General features: G+C 44.5%; 1 protein-coding gene across 3 annotated transcripts; it reads right to left on the minus strand.

Annotated features, from left to right (window-relative positions):
- Positions 1-177: 177 nt before the first annotated feature.
- On the minus strand, positions 178-8,370 carry LOC130249363 (serine/arginine-rich splicing factor 4-like). Of its 3 annotated transcripts, XM_056484080.1 has the most exons (5): positions 8,225-8,356; positions 6,328-7,613; positions 4,398-4,457; positions 2,084-2,194; positions 178-1,917 (listed from the first exon to the last, which is right to left on the minus strand). In XM_056484080.1, exon 5 carries the CDS (start codon positions 1,831-1,833, stop codon positions 967-969), a length of 867 nt encoding a protein of 288 aa, XP_056340055.1. In that variant the 5' UTR covers positions 1,834-1,917; positions 2,084-2,194; positions 4,398-4,457; positions 6,328-7,613; positions 8,225-8,356; the 3' UTR covers positions 178-966. The 3 variants fall into 3 exon arrangements, 2 of the variants coding, with proteins under 2 accessions (XP_056340055.1, XP_056340056.1); XM_056484081.1 differs by lacking the exon at positions 6,328-7,613 and having other exon boundaries at positions 8,225-8,370; XR_008839783.1 differs by lacking the exons at positions 178-1,917; positions 2,084-2,194; positions 4,398-4,457 and having other exon boundaries at positions 7,269-7,613; positions 7,918-8,359.
- Between the last annotated feature and the right edge of the window lie 10,186 nt (positions 8,371-18,556).

Here is an 18,556-nt window from a genome sequence, read left to right on the forward strand (position 1 = left end):
CATTCCTGTGTTGCCTTCTGTTTAGGTCTCCATGGAACAAAACTTTTCTGTGCATGCTATTTTCTTCTGATAGGAATAGGTTAATTGATTCTGCAGCGTGTCTGTTTCATCAGTCATTTCAAGTAATTACTTTTCCAAAGCACATAAACAGCCAAGAGCTAACAAAAAAAAAAAAAAAAAGAAAAAAAAAAAAGGCAACAATATTGCAGGGAAAGTTTTATTGGCCAAAACCAAAAAATTTAAAACCTTAATAGTGGATAAGCTTTGTTTTGCAGTAGTATGTGACTGACTAGTGGATGAAGGAGCAGAGTTAGTACTCTTTTAGAAATGGTGTGTTCCTCTAACAGCACTAGTAGTTTCATTTGATACTATGGTACAGACAACTGAGAAATCCATAGTTTTCTGAACAATTTTGCCTCAGTGTTTCTACAGTGTCGATGCCATGGATCAGCTCTTGGAACGGACTGGATGGTATTGTAGCTGAACTAGCTTTCCAGAAACCTTTTGCCAGTTTGCAGTCAACAGGGAGCCCCTTTTTCACCAGACATGGTTAAAAACCAGAAAATGGTGCCTGCCAGTGCCTGTCTCAATGGGTACATAAAACTGCCTTGGCAACAGCTGTCACTGGTAATGGCAACAGCAGGAGCTCAGGGCTGAGCGGGTGCAGAGGTGGACGATGCAGCAGGCTGCTTCCAGTGCCTCTTGCAATGCAAGCACAGTGAAAAGTGAGCAACGTGCTGTGGATCCAGCTCATGCTGCTGCTAAAGCTGTTGTAGCTGGGGAAGGTGAGGTCGGTGGAAGATACTGATTTCATAGGCGTTCTCAGAAATTCATGCAAAAACCCCACAAACTTCACTGATTCATACATTTTAAAAGATGTTTAATGGGAATACTCGGGACCTGGATGGCTAAAGAGGAGACCTGCCATCTCCTTCCCTTTACCCTGTTGAAATCCAGAAGGGACAGTCACATCCTGAGGGGCTGGTGCCAGTAACAGCGGGTGGTGGCAGGGAGATAAAAACGAACACGACATTCCAGGCTGCTATCTCCTATCTGAGGAAGAGAAGCCACCCGTGAACTCCGGGGCTGCTGAACGGCCCGAGCCCCGCGGGCAGGGCAGGACGGCCTCTCCCGGTGCGGCAGAGGCGGGCAGCGGGAGCGGGGCTGGGAGCGGGATCGGGACTGGGAGCGGGATCCGGACTGGGAGCGGGATCCGGACTGGGAGCGGGGCTGGGAGCAGGATCGGGACTGGGAGCGGGATCCGGACTGGGAGCGGGGCTGGGAGCGGGATCGGTACTGGGAGCGGGATCCGGACTGGGAGCGGGATCCGGACTGGGAGCGGGGCTGGGAGCGGGGTCCGGACTGGGAGCGGGATCGGGGCTGGGAGCGGGAGCGGGACTGGGAGCGGGAGCGGGACTGGGAGCGGGAGCGGGACTGGGAGCGGGATCCGGACTGGGAGCGGGATCCGGACTGGGAGCGGGGTCCGGACTGGGAGCGGGATCGGGGCTGGGAGCGGGAGCGGGACTGGGAGCGGGAGCGGGACTGGGAGCGGGATCCGGACTGGGAGCGGAGCTGGGAGCGGGGTCCGGACTGGGAGCGGGGCTGGGAGCGGGGTCCGGACTGGGAGCGGGATCGGGGCTGGGAGCGGGAGCGGGACTGGGATCGGGGCTGGGAGCGGGATCCGGACTGGGAGCGGGGCTGGGAGCGGGGTCCGGACTGGGAGCGGGCGGCTCTGGGCATCTGGGCAGGGCAGCGCGCTCCCTCCTGCGGCTCCCGAGCGCCAGCAGGAGGTTGGTTTCCCTGAAGAACCGCTGTTTGCGGGCCCCACGCCATCCTCCTTGCTAGAGTCGTCTGGAACTAGTCAAAGTGCGGTCTGAGCAGAGCTCTTGAGTGTTTGCAATGCCACCAGCAGCCCAGCTAAAGGAGGGGATGGGAAGGCAAAGGAGGAAAATGCCTCTGAATGACTTGAGAGCTCCAGTGACAGAAATGCCCAGTGACACAATACACCTGACCAAGCATTGCTCGTCAGATATTCACTCAGGAAGCCTTCCCCAGGCATAAGAAGGGCTGTTGTGTTTCATACCACAGGTTTGTCTTTATCGAAAACACCAGCATCGTGTATCAAAGCCATCAAGTTTCCGTGACTCAGCTCCTGATATGGGAGCGCGTCTTTGTACTGAAATATCCAATGACTCTGCGAAAAAAGGAAGGACATCAATGCTTAAAATGGTAAAGTCACAGAACTAACCTCTCACCCTTAGAAAATAATCAGTCCTTATTTAATCAGCTTATTTAAGGATAAATATCGAAATTTTGTAAAATATTTCTGTTTAGTATCACAAATCAAAATAAATATCTAGAGTCAACATTCTATTGCCTTTGCCACATAGCCAGTGGAATGTTAGCTTTATAGTGCTCAACTTTCTCTTTGGGTTAAAATGTTGATATCTTCTTCACTGCCTCCTTTCAAAGGAAAAAAAAACAACAGTGGAGTGATTGGGAAAAATGCAGAAATCAAATGTTCTTGCATTTTGAATGACAAAAGTTCTTGCAATTGCAAAGTGGGTCCTTTTGTCCAGCTTCAAAATCTGATAGAGGCAAGTATATGTGAGAAATGAATCTCTACTTGGCAGGAGCCTTCAGCTGAAAGAAGATAGACAAAACAGTGCTAAAAGGAATGGAGAGAAGTGACAGCTTGTCAGACTTTTGAATGTTTTGTGTAAAGCTGTCCTTTTGGAAGACATTGGTATTTTCTTGGTTGAGGATCAAACAATCCCCTAATTTCCCTCCACTGGCAATAAGCCACGGTGCTGCAGCCCTAATTTACTGGAGTGGGTTTTAATTACAAGTGGAGTCTACAAAATTTAAACTTCTTTTCTTCTGCATAATCCAAATACAGGTTCAAGCTGAAGATTTCATGTGATGACAAGTATATCACTGAATTAATTAGAAAAGTTGGAAAATTGTGATTTCTTATTCAAATTTGCATGAAAATGTTTACTGTCCCTCCCCTGTGGACTAAATGAAACCTGTTTACCCTCAATTCTATTTTCAAAGAAAAAAATATATTTTAACAGAGAAAAAGGGAAATCCTGATATCAATAGCAAAGCCCAAGCTACAATGTTACCTCCCACCCATGCTGAAAAATATGTTTGCAATATGGCATGCAGAGCTGTACAGCAGGGAGAGGGTGAAGGGAACTTAAATCAGAATTGACCGACACATGGCTGAGATTAGAAATAGAAATGAAATTTCCCAGCCAAGAGAAACCACAATAACATACATATTATAAAATGAAGGAGGAACTTTCTACCCTTAACAGCCATAATCTCAGCTTTCTTTAGAGCTCTGAACTAGCAGAGAAAATAATCAGAACCATTCCGAAAGCCATTCCTGACCTGGAAAGAAAACAAGGAGATATATATACTAGACAGTGAATCATTATCCATGTGTCTTTGTCTTTATACAATACAGCTAATTTTCCACACTGACTTTTAAGATACTGTGGCCTTTCTCCAAAACTAATACTATGTCATTGCCTTGGTTCTCTTCTCTCACTAGTCCACAGGCAGATTTAGTAGGATAAAAATAGAGGAAATAGACGTAATCAATTATAATACTATTTATATGGTATCAGAAGATGAATGTGTTTTAACAGTTTTCTTTGTATTTTTTTCCTGCACAATGCAAATACTGTTTCTAGGCTTACATGTAAACCAGAGGGGTGCTGTTATTCAAGACAAGACATTTTACAAATAAAGATTTTTGCATGAGTATGCTACTCAATGATGTTGTTGATGTTGTTATCATGAGCTAAAATGGAGCATGTGCTCTGATTTTTGCACTGCCTTCAAGAAAGGTAAATGTATTGGTGAAGTGTTAAAAGGCTGCAGTATTCTCCAGGGGTCTTCTGCTTCCAAACCTGGTGTCTGCAGCATGAGGTACAGAATTTTTTTTTACTTTAAAGAATTTCTTTCCACATCCACACGTCTCAGACCAGCACAGACAGCCATTTCGAGGTTGTGTTCTGATTGTTTGCTACCTGCAGGGTGTGTTCTGCCTCTGTTCAAGTAAAGGATTCCTCCTTTACTGCCTGGCAACCAGCCATGTGCACCGGCCAAATCTACATTGCCAGAGCATTTTCCACTCTTGTCAGTGCTTTCCCCTCCCTTTGCAAAAGTTGATATGGCACTGGGATAGTTTACTTTGGCTGTGTTGCAGCAAAGAATGGCATGTTCTGTATCTGTGCTGATAGGACTTCAAGAGAGCTAAGTTATCAAGTTAATACAATTTCTTTTCCCCCCAGGCAAAAGTGTAGGTTGCTCATGGCTAGAACGTGCAGCTCTGTCTTTTGTCACTGGCTCACAAGCAGGTTAGACGTTACTGTCACACTCACATGTATTGCTGTGTAGAAGCAGTGGATTCATCCAGGACCTCTCACGTGTCACCAACAAACCTGTGGAACAAAAGACCCAACAGATCTGGGGAGGCTGAAGATAGAAATCATTGTGGCAGTTTTGCTCTCCTCTTCATCATTCAGTCAACCTGATCTCACTATACCCTCTCTTTCCTCACCTGCTTGAAGTATAAAAATCTCTAGTCCAGCATAATCCCACCTTTCACCCAAATTTGAGACTAGATACCAATTTTTTTCTGCACGTAGGAGTATGCAGGCATTCAGTTCTTTTCAATTGCTGATATGTGGGGGGTTTTGTTTCTACTCTTTACCTAGTTTTGATCCCTGAATCAATTCAAGCATGTTGTTCATTACTTTTTGCAGAAACACATAACAGAATGGGCCCATTTACTATCAGCTACAAAAGGCAGAAGTCCCCTGGGTCCAAACTCTCCTGTTACATTAAGACCCAACGTTTTGAAGAAAGGAGCTGGCCATATATTGGGGAACCCACACACAGCCCCATAGGAGAGGTGAAAGAATAAGAACAGAGACCTTTCTGACACTACCACCCACCCTCCCTGCTGTACCAAGGCTGGTGCCAGCCTCTCCAGCAGGGAGCATCTCTCACTTTTGCTCTTGGATGTCACCTGGCCAGCATTCTCATGCCATGCTTCAGGGGGCACAGGTTCTGCTGGCAGCTACCAGACAGGGACTGGGGCTGGCCAACAGTCTGTGCTCCCCCCAAGCAAATCTGTCAGTGCTCAGGCCACCCTGGCCTGCAAAGCACATCAGTGGGAAAGTGTAGTGTTGGATAAGGATGAGCAGAGGTTGCTCAGCTCTCACCCAGAAGTTTCCTTGCTAAGTTAATCAAAAACCCTTCCAGATGCAGAGTGTCCCTTCTCCCCCTCTCCAGCATTGATTGTGAGAGCAACCAGGTCACTCATCCTTTGCCACTCTAGCCCACACATGCCTGACCCTTGATAATCCATAAGACTCTCAGCTCTTATCTTACTCTACACACATCTCATCTTCTTTATCTTTCCCACTGAGCTCTCACAGCCCCTTTGTTTGACCTTTCTGGGCAACAATAGTATGTTACCATGTTCAATTAAAGCTGTTTTATCTCTCAAAATCATCCCTTTCTTGGGGAAAAGAAAAACAGCCCCCCTGGGGAATCCCTTTGCACCATTTATGCAGTGAGTGCTAACACCAGCCTGAATAAGTGTGATATCTCAGCAGATGATGCAGTAAGGAAGGAAGCCAACTCCTTCCTTCTAAACCTTAAAAGAAGATCAATTATTGTAACAATATTAAGATCAAGGAAAATTCCTGGGGGGAAAAAAAAGGAAAAAACCTTAAAATCTGGAGGTGCTATACTGTGCTCTGTAGCAGTGTATTTACAGGCCTGCTGTAGCTCCTTTGGACTTTGCCATCCTTGGGAAGGGGTGGGCAGATGTTGTCCTAACCAGGGAGCTTCAGCTTCTCCTCTTATCCCTTCCCTGCATGATTTAGTCTGCAGTGTTTAGTCTGTGTTTAGACTTTCCTTCTATGTACTGCCCAAGGTACAGCCTTTACTCTTTCAGCATAGTAACAACACCACCTTGAAACCCACAAAGCCATGAGCGGGGTGACCTGGCCAGCTCGTGTCACCTGAAGTGGCAGAGGGTTATGACATTTTTTGGGCAGGAAAGCCTGTCATTTGTCCCATTTTCTCATTATTATTGTAGTGTAATGTTTAGAGTATAAAGGAAGTCCTCTGCTCTCCCAGTGGTGGGTCACACTATAAATACCCCAGACGGCACAGGACAAGGAGGGCTGTAAAACTCAGGATGTGGGTCACAGGATGGCTGTCTGCTTGCTGTCTGGGGGAACAGATAATAAACTCTTGCAAAGAGCTCTGATAACACCACATGAAAGGAGTACAAACACTGTGGAGGAGATCTTCGGCTGCTGTAAAATGTCACCGCTTTCTTCAGTTCATGATATGCTGCTTTTCTTATTTCCTTCCCTTCTCAGCCTCCTCCTGAGTGCCTGGAGTTGAAAAGTATCCACAAACCATTTTTTGCCTTCTGCTTTACTTTTCAGCTCATTTTCCCTCTCACTGCAGACACGCCTCCATGTTCCTGCAATCTCCTCCTTACAATTCTGACACTTCAGCCAACAGTCCCCTGAAGGATATCAGCACCGTGCCAAAAATACAGAGCCCTTTCCCCTGCTACCAAGAGTCACAGGCACAGCAGGGAGGTGAGTCAGGACAGTCAGAGGCCACCAGGTTCCTGGGACAGATTTTAAACAGAAACAGTATTTATGTAAAACTCATTCTTTGTTCTCCTGGAGAAGTTAAAAACAGAATTCAGGAATTTTGTCAAGTCATGCAGTAAGAGGATGTTCATTGAGAACATTGTGCCTTTTACTGCAGTTTTAATATCAAAATATTATTGGCTATTTCACTGGTGTTTAAATAATCCTGGGATAATGTTTTTGGAAAGATTTAGAAAGAGTATTGGAGAGGAGCAGAAATAAAAAAACAGTGGTGGATTGATTGCAAACCTTTAGAAATGGTCTTTGCACACCCCCTTTTCCCTCTACCCCAAAAGTAGTTATTAATGGCTTTGATCTGAGTACCTGAATATTCCCCCACCCTCAGCCTTTCAAACCACCAAATCCTGGTGTGGACCACAGCCCTATGGAGTGTCTATTCCAGCTAAAGTTCAGTGGTTGGTAAATATTAGGGACTGCATTTATATCTGTACAGTATGTTAATGGCTTAGAAATTACACTGCTTTAGCTATGCAAGTGAAGCAATATAGTTTTGTAATGTAAGTCCACATTTCACCCAGACAGGGTTGAAAGGTGCAACTCACGGCTCCTGAGGCAAAGGAGATTTATTTCTTTTTTATTCTCCCTCCCCCTGAGATAGGAACTGCCCTCTGCTGCTGAATCAGCAGGATGAACCCCATGACACTGATTTCAGCTGGCTGGAAGCTGTTAATGGGTCTGAAATCCATTCCCTGTCCCACAGCGGGCACGGGAGAGGCGGGGAGCCGAGCAAACAGCATGGGAGAGGGAAGCGATCCCCTGGAACACACAGCTGTTGTGTCGGTGATAAGCTGCATCCTGTGCCGTGCTCCACCTCGCTGCAGCGGGGAAGGCGTTTGAACTCCAGGACCCTTTCTCAGCTCCATCCCTATCTGACAAACACACAGCAGGCAGCTGGAGGGGAAAAAAGCAGAGTTCAGCCACATGACTCAGTTTCTAAGATTTCTGACCAATTTCCTAAAACTCTGCCCTGAGGATTATTTTAGGCAGTGTCGGTATACTTGAATCATATAAATAATGAAGAAGTTCATAATAGCTGTGGGGTGGAGATGCAAAGAGATCGAGCTGAGATGGGAGTAAAAAACCTCAATTATGTGCAGGCAGGGTAGTTAAAAAAAAAAAAAAAAAAAAAAAAAAAAAAAGGCTTTCAGGAGAGCACCTTGGCTGCAGCTGAGCTCGGGTCTGCCATCAAACCCACCCGAGTGTGGCTGTTGCTTGTGTGTCCCCCTCGCACTGAGACTGTCCCTATGGAGCCGGGTGCGACGGGGCTCCTCAGCAGAAACAGCACATCTCCTTCCCCACGTCCTCCTCCTTCTTCCATCCTCCCCACGTTAGCAGCGACAAAAGTCACGGCTGTGATGTCTGTCTGTCTTAACTTCGTCTCATCTTTGTCATGGGCCGCTGACCCGGACCCTAAGCCACAGCCCGGGGGAAAAGCCCGTGTGTCCCGCAGCCGGCGGTGCCGCCCGCTCCTCTGGGGGAAGGTTGCCACCGCGCCTGCCTACCTGCTTGCTTCTTTTCCGCAGAAAAAGTCACTGGAAAGTTACTTCGCTTTTGTTTTGCTCATATTGGCGCTCTCTCCCAGCAAAAGGCGAGCGGCTCTCGCCCCTCAGGCCGCTCGGGCCCGGCGCGGCAGCGCCACCTGCGGGCCGGGAAATGGGAAATGGAGCCGGGGGCGCGGCCCGCGGCCCTCAGGGAGCGGCCGGAGAGGGGACACGGGCCGAGGGGACAGCTGGCACCGAAACAGGCTGAGACAGGAGAGTTTAGCTTTCAGGGATAGCGTGGGAAGGGTGGCAGCCAGGTGGGAAAGGCAGGAGCTGTTGGGTCCAAGCCCTGTTGGACTGGAGCTTGGAAAGGGCAGAAAAAGCTGGTGAGCTGAGGGGCGGGTATGGAGGGAGGCATGTAAGGTGTGCTGTCTTGTTGGTCCAGCTGTGACACACTGTTAGAAGCATTGCTTGACAGACCTGGATGAGGACAAAACATTCAGAAACCTTTCAATCGAGCTCACACTTCCTTGGGTTTACCTGCAAGGCATGTGTCATAGAATCGTAGAATACACCCTGAGTTGTAAGGGACTCACAGGAATCGTTGCAGTCTGTCTCCTGGCCTTGCACAGGACCACCCCAAGCAGCACACCATGAGCCATGCCTGTCCTGAAGCACTTCCATTTTAACCCTCCTTGGGGTAGGACTGCCTGGGGTGACGTTCCTGACTGCAGGCACCCATTACAGCCCCTTGTTGTGCTTCTAGGTGCCCAGCCCAATCACTGCCACCAGCCAAATCACCCTCAGCATCCCTGAGACACACGGGCTGTGCTTCAGCAGATTCCCCAAAGGCAGGGGCACCTGCAACTTCGCTGTAAGAGGGTTTCCCAGGATTAGGAATTGATCACAACATGGATGAAATTACTCAGCAGTGCCACCACATTCACCAGCTACCACTGCACTTTGAAAACTTTTCTGTCTGCTTCGCTGGCGTGTGCTCTTGGTTCTGAACAAAACACCTCTACTCTCACTTCTGCCAAAACCACATCACCAACATTTGACTCTTCAGTAAACCCCTTAAGAGCATCCTACCTGCCATCCCTCCCATAGCCATCCTCCCTGCCCTTGGTGTCATGCCTGGCTTGATCTCATTTACACCTTGCACTCTGGCCAAAACCCTTGGTTTTAAACTCTTTCCTCTTTTTAAACTGGAATGCCAGTAATCAGTCATCCATCTACACCAACTAATAGTCTATACTGACACACTGTCCTAGTCTTACTGAATATCAATTTTTAAAATACAAAATTGGATTCTTCTAGAGGGAAAGACAGAGACATTCCCTGAAATTTTAATTAAAAGGAATAAAAGCCAATGCATGGGAGCCACACTCTTCTCTGTCTGGTACAAAACCAAATTATAAGGTTGGACTTAGGTACTCCAGGCTACTGCACTCTTCTGGCAAGGGAGAATCTTTATTTTTAATGAATATTTCAAAAGACATGGGGTTTATTCCAATGATGGTTTTCATGGAAGCAGAGCAATATGATACTCTTTTCAAAACTGCATTAAGCACAGTTTCTTCCCACTTGCCAAACCCTAGCAACCAGAGTTCCATAGCTCTTTTCATGCCAACCATCCTATATTCCAGTCTCAAACATGTAACTCATTTAACTTTGATACCACAACTGAATTGTCCCATCCCAATCCTGTGGTTTCAGACTCAGCAAAGGCAAATTTGACATTTCACATTTGTATGGAAAATAGCTTGAAGGCTAAAAAGTCTGTGGAGGTTGGCGTTGTTCTTCATTGTTGATTGGGTGGAGATGGCTGAAGAATGATTGGGAAGGGAATAGGCATGTTAGCTTCATGCTGGATGAGGAAAGCTGTGTCTTGGCATTTCTTTCATGGGTAGTTGCATTCCAGGGTGGCTGGGAACACCCACTGAATGGAATAATTAATGTTCAGCTGCTCATTAAGCTCACACATCACTTACACATTTTTTCTCAAAGTTTGAAAGAGCTGTTGCCAGATCAACACCATTTTTTCCTGAAATCCATCTCAATTCCAAGTCTAACTTAGATTTTTCTCCACCTTTGAACTCAGAGAACCTCAGTTATGAGGACAGGAACATTTATGTTGAAACATGTCACAGGATGAGTTGGGACAAAGAAAAATTAATATTTCAAGAGTGCAGTAGCATGGAGGTAATTTTTCACCCTTGATTCTCATATAAACATTTTTGGTGAACATGGCAATGGGTTTTGTGTTCTTCCCATCTTATAAAGTGGTGAAGCATTTTGAGATCTGAAGGTGAAAAAATATTGTACTAGCACTACATATTTATGACTGTGTTCTTTGTTGTTTCTCATCTGGTTTTCTTAAAATGTTTGCTTTTCCAGCTGTCTACCCATCTTCACTTTCCTGGGAGATGTGCAAATGCCTTGCTCCACCTCCTTCTCTGTAGTGACACAAAAGGCAGGCAGTGCCATCACATTGTCTGCACTGTGTCAGCCTTGGCTTGATACAAAGTCCTTGGAATTCATACAGCAAGTCACACAGCATGGTATAAAATTTTTTATCTATGCTGATCCCTTTGGAGTTATGGAATAAAACAATGAAGTGCAAGCAAGCCAGATCTACCTGGGTGGGAAGAAACACATGGCAACTTCACTTCTTTTGTCTCCCCTTCTCCCCTCAGCTTCTAATACTGCCTTTGATAAGGTAGGATATTCTTATGAAAGATACTGAAGAGGGAGGAAATCCACAGTCATGATAGCAGAGAAAAAAAACAAAAAAACAAACAGGAAAATGACAAGTCCTGCGAAAAGAAGCCACTCTTGTTTCAAATGAGTAATGTATCAGTCTCTCCTCTGCAGATCGCCAGAAGCATTTATCAGACTTTTTCTATTGAACTGACCAAAATCACAGCACAGGCTAGAGGGAAGTGCCTGCCAGACACAACTTCCAAATAAATATTTGCCAAATTAAGTCCCTTTTTTTACAGGAAAAACACAAAATCCAGCCTGATAGAAATCTGCATGTGATGGAAAGAGTCAAGCAGCCCCCTTCTGCTTGGAGTCAGGAAGGGATGAAACCTTTTCAGGAACAACCACTGCTTCCTCAGGCTCATCTTCCTGCTCCCACTGTACTAAGGGCCAGGTCTGAGTCCAGCAGCTGCAAATCTGACCCTCTGGCCACTTCCCAGCACCTGCAGGCTGCTTCCTGCAGAGCCGAGCCAGCTGCTTTCTCGGGTCTCTAAAGGGCACAGATTTTTCTCACACTGTTTTTCTGCACAGTTTTATTTGCATAAAATGAGTGTTCTTTAAACTCAGATACTTTTTTGGTTTTTTTAAGATCAAAAGCCTGGTGCCCTTTATTGCAGGTGTGTGTGTTGCTTAGCATGCAAGCCAGTTTTAAAAATCTACACAAACCAGCTTTGGGGGACTCTTCTTTCCTGCAGTGCAAGAGGCTTTAGGGAAAACATGTATCAGTGAAAAGTAAATTTGAAATAATAGACATGAGCATAAAGCCAAAATCCTGAAACATAAATTGGAATGATAAATATTCAAGTATATCTTACATTAGGTATCTAAATCAGAACCTTTTTGGAGTTCCTGTTTCATGCCCACATTTTAGCCCACAGGAAAATAGGTACTGAGAGGCAACGCTCATACAGACAGTGTCAAAATAATGCTTTTCCTTTCTCTTCCAAACAGGGCTTTCTACAAATTAACAGTAACATTTTGAAGAAATCATCTGTAGGAAGAAAGAAGGTGATTTATACAAGTATTTGTTTTCACCTTGATCTAATAAGTGATCAGTTATGGTCTGTGAATTAGTCCTACAGGTTGTTAGTGTAGAACAGAAATCTAGCAATTCAGTCTGAAGAGACTTGCTACTCACATTAAGCAAGAGACACTATCACTTTTTGGCTGTGGATTTAGTTCAGTACAACTCTTGGTGTCAGTCTAATCTCAGTGAATGTCTAGAGGAAGACGTAGAGCATTCGCTGCAATCCTTCCACGTCTTTGAAATACACCAGTCCTTAGCTTATTAGCTTTGAACCCTATGTGGAGAAATGCTTTTGAGGTCTTACATGAAGTGATATTTTGGAGAGATCTAGCAAGCCCACTCATTATTTTGGTTGAAGAGTTTTCTCTTTTATAAATCTCCAGTCTTTGTGTTTGTGGTTTTGACAAACACAAACTTTTAAAACTTTTTAAACTTTTAAAAATGTTTCAGCAGGAGATTTTCCATGACATCCAGCTTAAGCTACTTTCAAGATCCAAGTTAAGGATCAAAAAATGCTGTTTTTTCATGGCCTGAAATTCTTGAGTGGTCTTTCTCGTATGGGCAGTGGGATGACTGACAGGTCTTCCATTCTTTGGAAAGAGCTCACAATGTGGCAAAAAAACTGACTATAGTGCAGAGCATGGAGAAAAAGAGCAGCCTTTTAAAGACCAGAGCAGTTTTCAAGGAACATTTAGACTGTGATTTTAGAACCTCACAGAGTCCATCTTCTCTGAGCACAAGCAGAAGGGAAGCACATATTGCAGCCAGGAAGGACAGGAATAGAAAGGATAGTATTGCCCAAAAAAGGGACTGTCTCTGTCCCTCTGTCCCAGGTGATGCAGGGCACTTCATTCACACAGTCTTTGAAGAGGGGGTGGTACCACTGAAATCCAGTGGTAGCTCTACTTTGGGCAGGTGAGGTGCCAGGCTTAAAAATCCTGAAAAATCAGGGACAAACAAAAAAATCAATTTTCTGGCAGGCTCCAGCTGTCTTGATTTATATTGGTGAGTACAGATGGGATCTTCATTCATGGAGATACTAATTGCACAGACCATGTGTTTTCTGTGGAGGACAGTGATGACTCCCCCATTCAAAGTTCTGAAACTGAGCATAATGACCTTATTTCTGGTATTGCCTGGCTTTTGAATCCTTATCTTGGCAACCTTTGGATTGTTCATCTAATCGAAGTTTTATGTGCCATAATATGACTCCTACAGGCTGGAATGCTAATTATTAGGCAGGCTTCTTAATCTCTTTCTAGTTTTACTGTTCCAAGACAGAAAAAGCCCAGCCTGAGACTGGGTTATGAAATATGATTGATCTAAAACTACAGTTTTCAGTCATCAGATCCCTGGAACAACTGCAGTGGAGTTTGTCCAAGGTAACTGCTTGTTGTCAGTTAGCTTGCATTTGAAATCCAGGTTCCTCCCCTCTACTACACGCTCCTTGCTTTGCAAATTAAAAACATGGATTTGAAGAATCAAGGCTGATTTTCCTGGTGTTCTATTGCTGATGGCTTGCCAGTGGGGTTTAACTAGACACATCTGAATGTTGCCATGTGATTAGAACAGAATAAGCTTTTTGGAATAAAGATAATCTTTGGGCAGTTTAACTTTGTGTGTGTGTGTGTGTGTGTGTGTGTGTGTGTGTGTGTTTGAATTGACCACAAGCAAGTTATGACTATTTACAACATTTTTGCTTAATCAAAATTACCCAGGATTACTCCTGGTCAAAAGCAATTTAAGAGCAACCTATATCTAATATGCACTATTTAGACACTGAGTGAGTTGAATGAATTAATGACTCATAAGGGTGGTTTTGCATCTTGTTCTACCATTGGGCAAGTAAAATTTAGCTTCAGGTTTTGTGCAAGATCACTCCCACTGCACAAGTCCATAATTTCCCTTTTCTGTGAATGTTACCAAATGTTCCTTAAAAATCTACTGCTTGGCATAAACAATAGATGCTGTCAAATTCAATGTGCACTCGGACACCTGCAGGGCCTCTGGAAAACAGCTCCTGATTGCTGGACAAGTATGAACAACTTAAAGGCAGTAAATGCTTCACTTCACACTTCCTTTTTATTAAAAAGCCAATAAACTTTTTTGGCCTATATGATATCCCTAAGTAAAGATGTGAAAGAATGTTTCCAGAAAATCATTTGTACATACAAGATGTGGCCAGGGAAATTGCTTGGTTGTATACAGGACATCCTCTGGAAGAGCTGTGTGTCACATGTAGGTCACTGCAGCATATTAAATCTGCAAGAGCAAAATACTTATAACATCACATCATAATCAAAACAAGTAACAGTTTCTCTTGTTCACTTCTATGGTCTGTTAACTCCTGGCTGTCATGGATTTTGACCAGCTCAAACATGTCTGATACTAAGCTGTACACTACTCATTGGCTTTGTTAAATACATTATAGCCTTTCATGAATTTTGAGAGAAAAATCTCATAAAAAATTAGAAACTTCCCCATTTTTTGGATGAAATAATTTTTTTAAATAACAAATATAAAGGGTTCAGTGAAAGGACATGAAGGTTTACTCAATTGTTTCGCACTCTAGACATAAAGGCTAACAGGCATAAACTGTTTTTAGAGGAGAGGGAAGAGGGAAGGAGACTAGAAGAGTTTTGGTCTATCCTCAGGATTTCCCCATCTGCATCCAGTCGTTGTTTTGCTTCTGCCAATACAGACAGCACTGTACATAGCTGTGCTGTTTGTATTCTGCCTCGTGGGTAGCTGTGACTTGAAGGTTGCAAGTAGGCTTGAATCAGGACCTGTGGAGACTCTTCACCTCATCTGGGTCCAATCAGCACCCTGGCTCCTTTGGTAGGCAATGAAAAGATGGGGGTTGTTGGAGAACCTGTTGGTTTAGACACACATTTAGGATGACACATGCTCAAGTCTCCACTGCTCACACTGACCAGGTCCCTGCTTGTATTATTATTTATGATGCCATTATTTATTATTGCCATTATTATTTATTATGCCATACCCAGATGTTGTGCATGTCTCTTGCACTGTAGCTCACACAGCCACTCACACCCGAGCTGCAGCTCCTTTCTAATCTTGCTGGGCTGTACTTGCAAGTCTGGCTGGGAAGTCACTCCAAGTGTAAAAGATGTCTACAGGGCCTCAGCATTTATCTGTGTGTTTCTCTGAGACAGGAGAGCTGCACTGGGGAGGCAGTGAGCAGTGGGACCTGGGGCTCCCTCGTTCCTTGCAACTCCCCTAGAGCTGCTGGAGAACTCAGGAGAGTAGGAGCAGAGTGATGTACATAGGACCACAACAACCCCAGTGTGGTTTCGTCTTGCTGAGACATCTCCTGGGATGTCAGCAGGTAAGAGGGGGGATTGAATTCCTTCTCCAGATCTCTGTTGCATTTCCATACTAAACTATTCTCATTCCAAGAACCTTGCTCACATGCACTTCTCCCCATAATTCAGATTTTTCTTTCCTCTGTAAATCACATGCACTATAGAGCCTCATTTATGAAAACAAGATCTGTGACAAAACCCTCCAAACACCAGTAAATCTTGTTTTAATGAATTGGGCCTGTAGCTTCAATTATGAATCTGGGATGTGAAGTCTGCTGAGTGAGCCATGCCAACAACAACACTGAGGCAGATCACTGTCATAAGGGTGTTAGGAGAGTCTTGGGAAAGGCTTGGATGGTCCCTCTTTCCCTTCAAGCACTTTCACATCTGCACTGCATTATATCCCCATCCAGATGACTTTGCTGGGATCTCCAGTGTTCTTGGGAGTATTTACATTATAAGAAAAAACCCATGAATTTATTTGTTCAGTCTTTCAATAAATACACCCATAGTCTAGTGTGAAACAGCTCACATTTATCTGGTTTGCTTTGTTTTCAAGTGCACCTAGCCTGGATTTTCAGTTTTACAGTGTATGTAAAGAATTAAACCCTTTAATTAATTGTAAACCCTCTGGATCTTTTTTTTTTACGCCATTTCTGTGCAGTGCATACCATAAGATGCTACTGTCCTTCAACATTAGTGGGAATAAAGCACTTTCAGGTATCCTGTAGGAGTTGGATGGGTCGCTTACAGAGAGGGGCAGATCTAGTGGCTCTCACAGGTGATGTGGGAAGGATAAAGGTGCTATTTCTATCCTCTCCCTTGGGAAATAAATTTGGGCCATCCATAAGAGAAGGTGTTGCCAAGCTCAGTTTTTTATTTACCATTGAGAAATTGCCAGTGGACTGACACATGATAGGTGATGCTCTAATCCTTCTGGCCTTGGGAACAGAGAAAGCAGCAAAGCACAAAACAAGTGCTCACCCTCAAACCCTCCTACCTTCATCTGTGACCAGTGTGATGATAAAGGCATGGGGAGGAGGGATCAGATTGCCTCAGGTCTAGGAAGATTTTCATCTGTTCTTGTCATATTGATACCAGTAGCAAGCTTTTCTTGCTACCTCCTTCTGCTGTTCTCCCAGGGCAGCTCTCTCGAGTCTTGGTACCACAGCAAAACTCAGTATTGCAGAGGACCTCTTTGACTCCATTTTAATATTTGAAAGTCTGCACTTTTCCTGTTCTCTGTCCTCCTGCATCAGTCTGGGTCATGTTGATTTAGTGATGGAAGATCCCTTGGTTGAGAAATGGGAGAAGGGAATATTAAAACAATAAATTTTACGTACATGAATGCTTGGCCAAGAGACACCTGTTTCTGTGGATTTCCATCACTTGGAGTGGATGCTGATCTAGTAGACATACTGCAGCACATAGGCATTCTTGTGGACTGCAAGGTGGACTGCAAGTTTGCTAAAGAGATCTCTGAGAGTGAGGAGAACTATCAAAAATTTTCCATATTGTACCATCTGTTGTTCCATCTTCTTTCCTTAAGTTACATGGTTTATTCCTTATTATTAAGGAGGAAAAGATATTGAAAGTATGAACATTTACAACAAATTCATTTGAAACTGGGCTTCTGCAAAAGGCTAATGATCCAACTTTGCTATTGCTTTTGTTTCTGTGAAAGTGCCTGGTTTGTAGAGCAGTTTCAGTTTGGGAGAAATGTCAAAAATGTTGGGGAATATTTAGCTGCAGAATTTGTGGTTTTCTTATTAAAAAAACAGTGTACAGCTGCTGGAAGAAAGATAACAGCTGTCACCTGTGTGTGTACCCAAGCTCAGGAGAAAGGCTGCAGATGTTTCAGCTCCTGAAGGGCCACAGCATGTTGGGGTATGGCAGAGGAGGGATGTGTGGGTGTGCTTTTGTCATTCTGGTGACAGCCAAGTGACATCTATGGTGCTTGAGAATTTGAGGATGAGTATTTCCCCTGATAGCACAGTTTCTGAAAACCAGCTGGGGGCACATCAGTAAGGTCAGGCATTACTCATGAGTCAAAAATGAGTCACTCCTTATCTAGATATCAAACTGTACATGTTCTGGAAAATAATTTTTCTGGTATAGACTAACCCCATGGACTTGGGGTCAGCTGCATAGCCCAGAAGGAGATTGCAGGGAAGGGTGTGGCTGAGAAAGCAAGAGAAAAGACCCTAGGACTGTGGCCAGTTTTAGTCAGAGGAACTGCTTTGTTATTGTACTACAGCTGCACAGTGTTTTTAACTACAAACTCTGCTTCAAACCCAGGCTGAAAGGGGTGCCACAGCAGTTTGTATGGCAAAACAAATTACAAATCCCTCATGACACACTGTTTGAAAGTCCTTTGAAAATATTGTTTGGGCAGCAGCAGGACTCTTTTCAAACCCTTCTAGGGTTGCAGCTCTTATTTCTAAAGGTACAGCTATACAAACAAGTGACTGTGGGGACATGCATGTACATCACATCAAGTTTTCCACAGCAAGATCCCATTCACAGCCTATGGTAAGTGAAAGCTCCCTAACCATAAAGAGAAATTTGCTTCAAGGCAAGAGGAAGAAGTTGCCGTGAGCAGCTACACTGACACTGTAAATCCACACCTCCACTTCATTCAGAAATATCTGTAGCTGTGCCCTGTGTTACTAAAGCACTTGTTAGAGATGCAGTGTTGCAAGAAGCAGCTTTGCAGGATGTACCTGGGAAGTGCACAGGGTGCTGGAAATAGATACAGCTATTTGTGCTGTCAATGGGAAAAGGGATATGCCTATGTATTACAGTGTTATCTGCCTCCTCTATCCATTTCCTGGAAAATTCTGGATATTGGGATGTTTTCTATGTGGATCCCAATCTAAACTCTCACAGTTAAAAGGACATGGGCTGAATTTTCTGTCTGCTGCATTGGACACAATGAAGTGCAGAAATGCTGCTGTAGGTACTTGCAGCATCACAGGAAAGCAGCTCCTGCACTTCTGATGAGCTCCTGTGGGCACAGCACAGCCTGGGCTGGTGGAAGGCCCATCTCAATGTGTGGAGAGTCCATAGACTCAGTCCAGACTTAATTTTATGGACTTCTTTCAGAGATCTCATTTTATCTGCTGCTCTTCTTTATATGAGTTAAAGGAAAACAGTGAGTGAATGGGACAAGGATTGTATTTGAAGTCTACCCATATTTCCCCTCCAGCTAGGATTTCAAGTGCCTCTAATTCC

The sequence above is a fragment of the Oenanthe melanoleuca genome, chromosome 2 (genome assembly GCF_029582105.1).
Source record: "Oenanthe melanoleuca isolate GR-GAL-2019-014 chromosome 2, OMel1.0, whole genome shotgun sequence".
NCBI classification, from domain to species: domain Eukaryota; kingdom Metazoa; phylum Chordata; class Aves; order Passeriformes; family Muscicapidae; genus Oenanthe; species Oenanthe melanoleuca.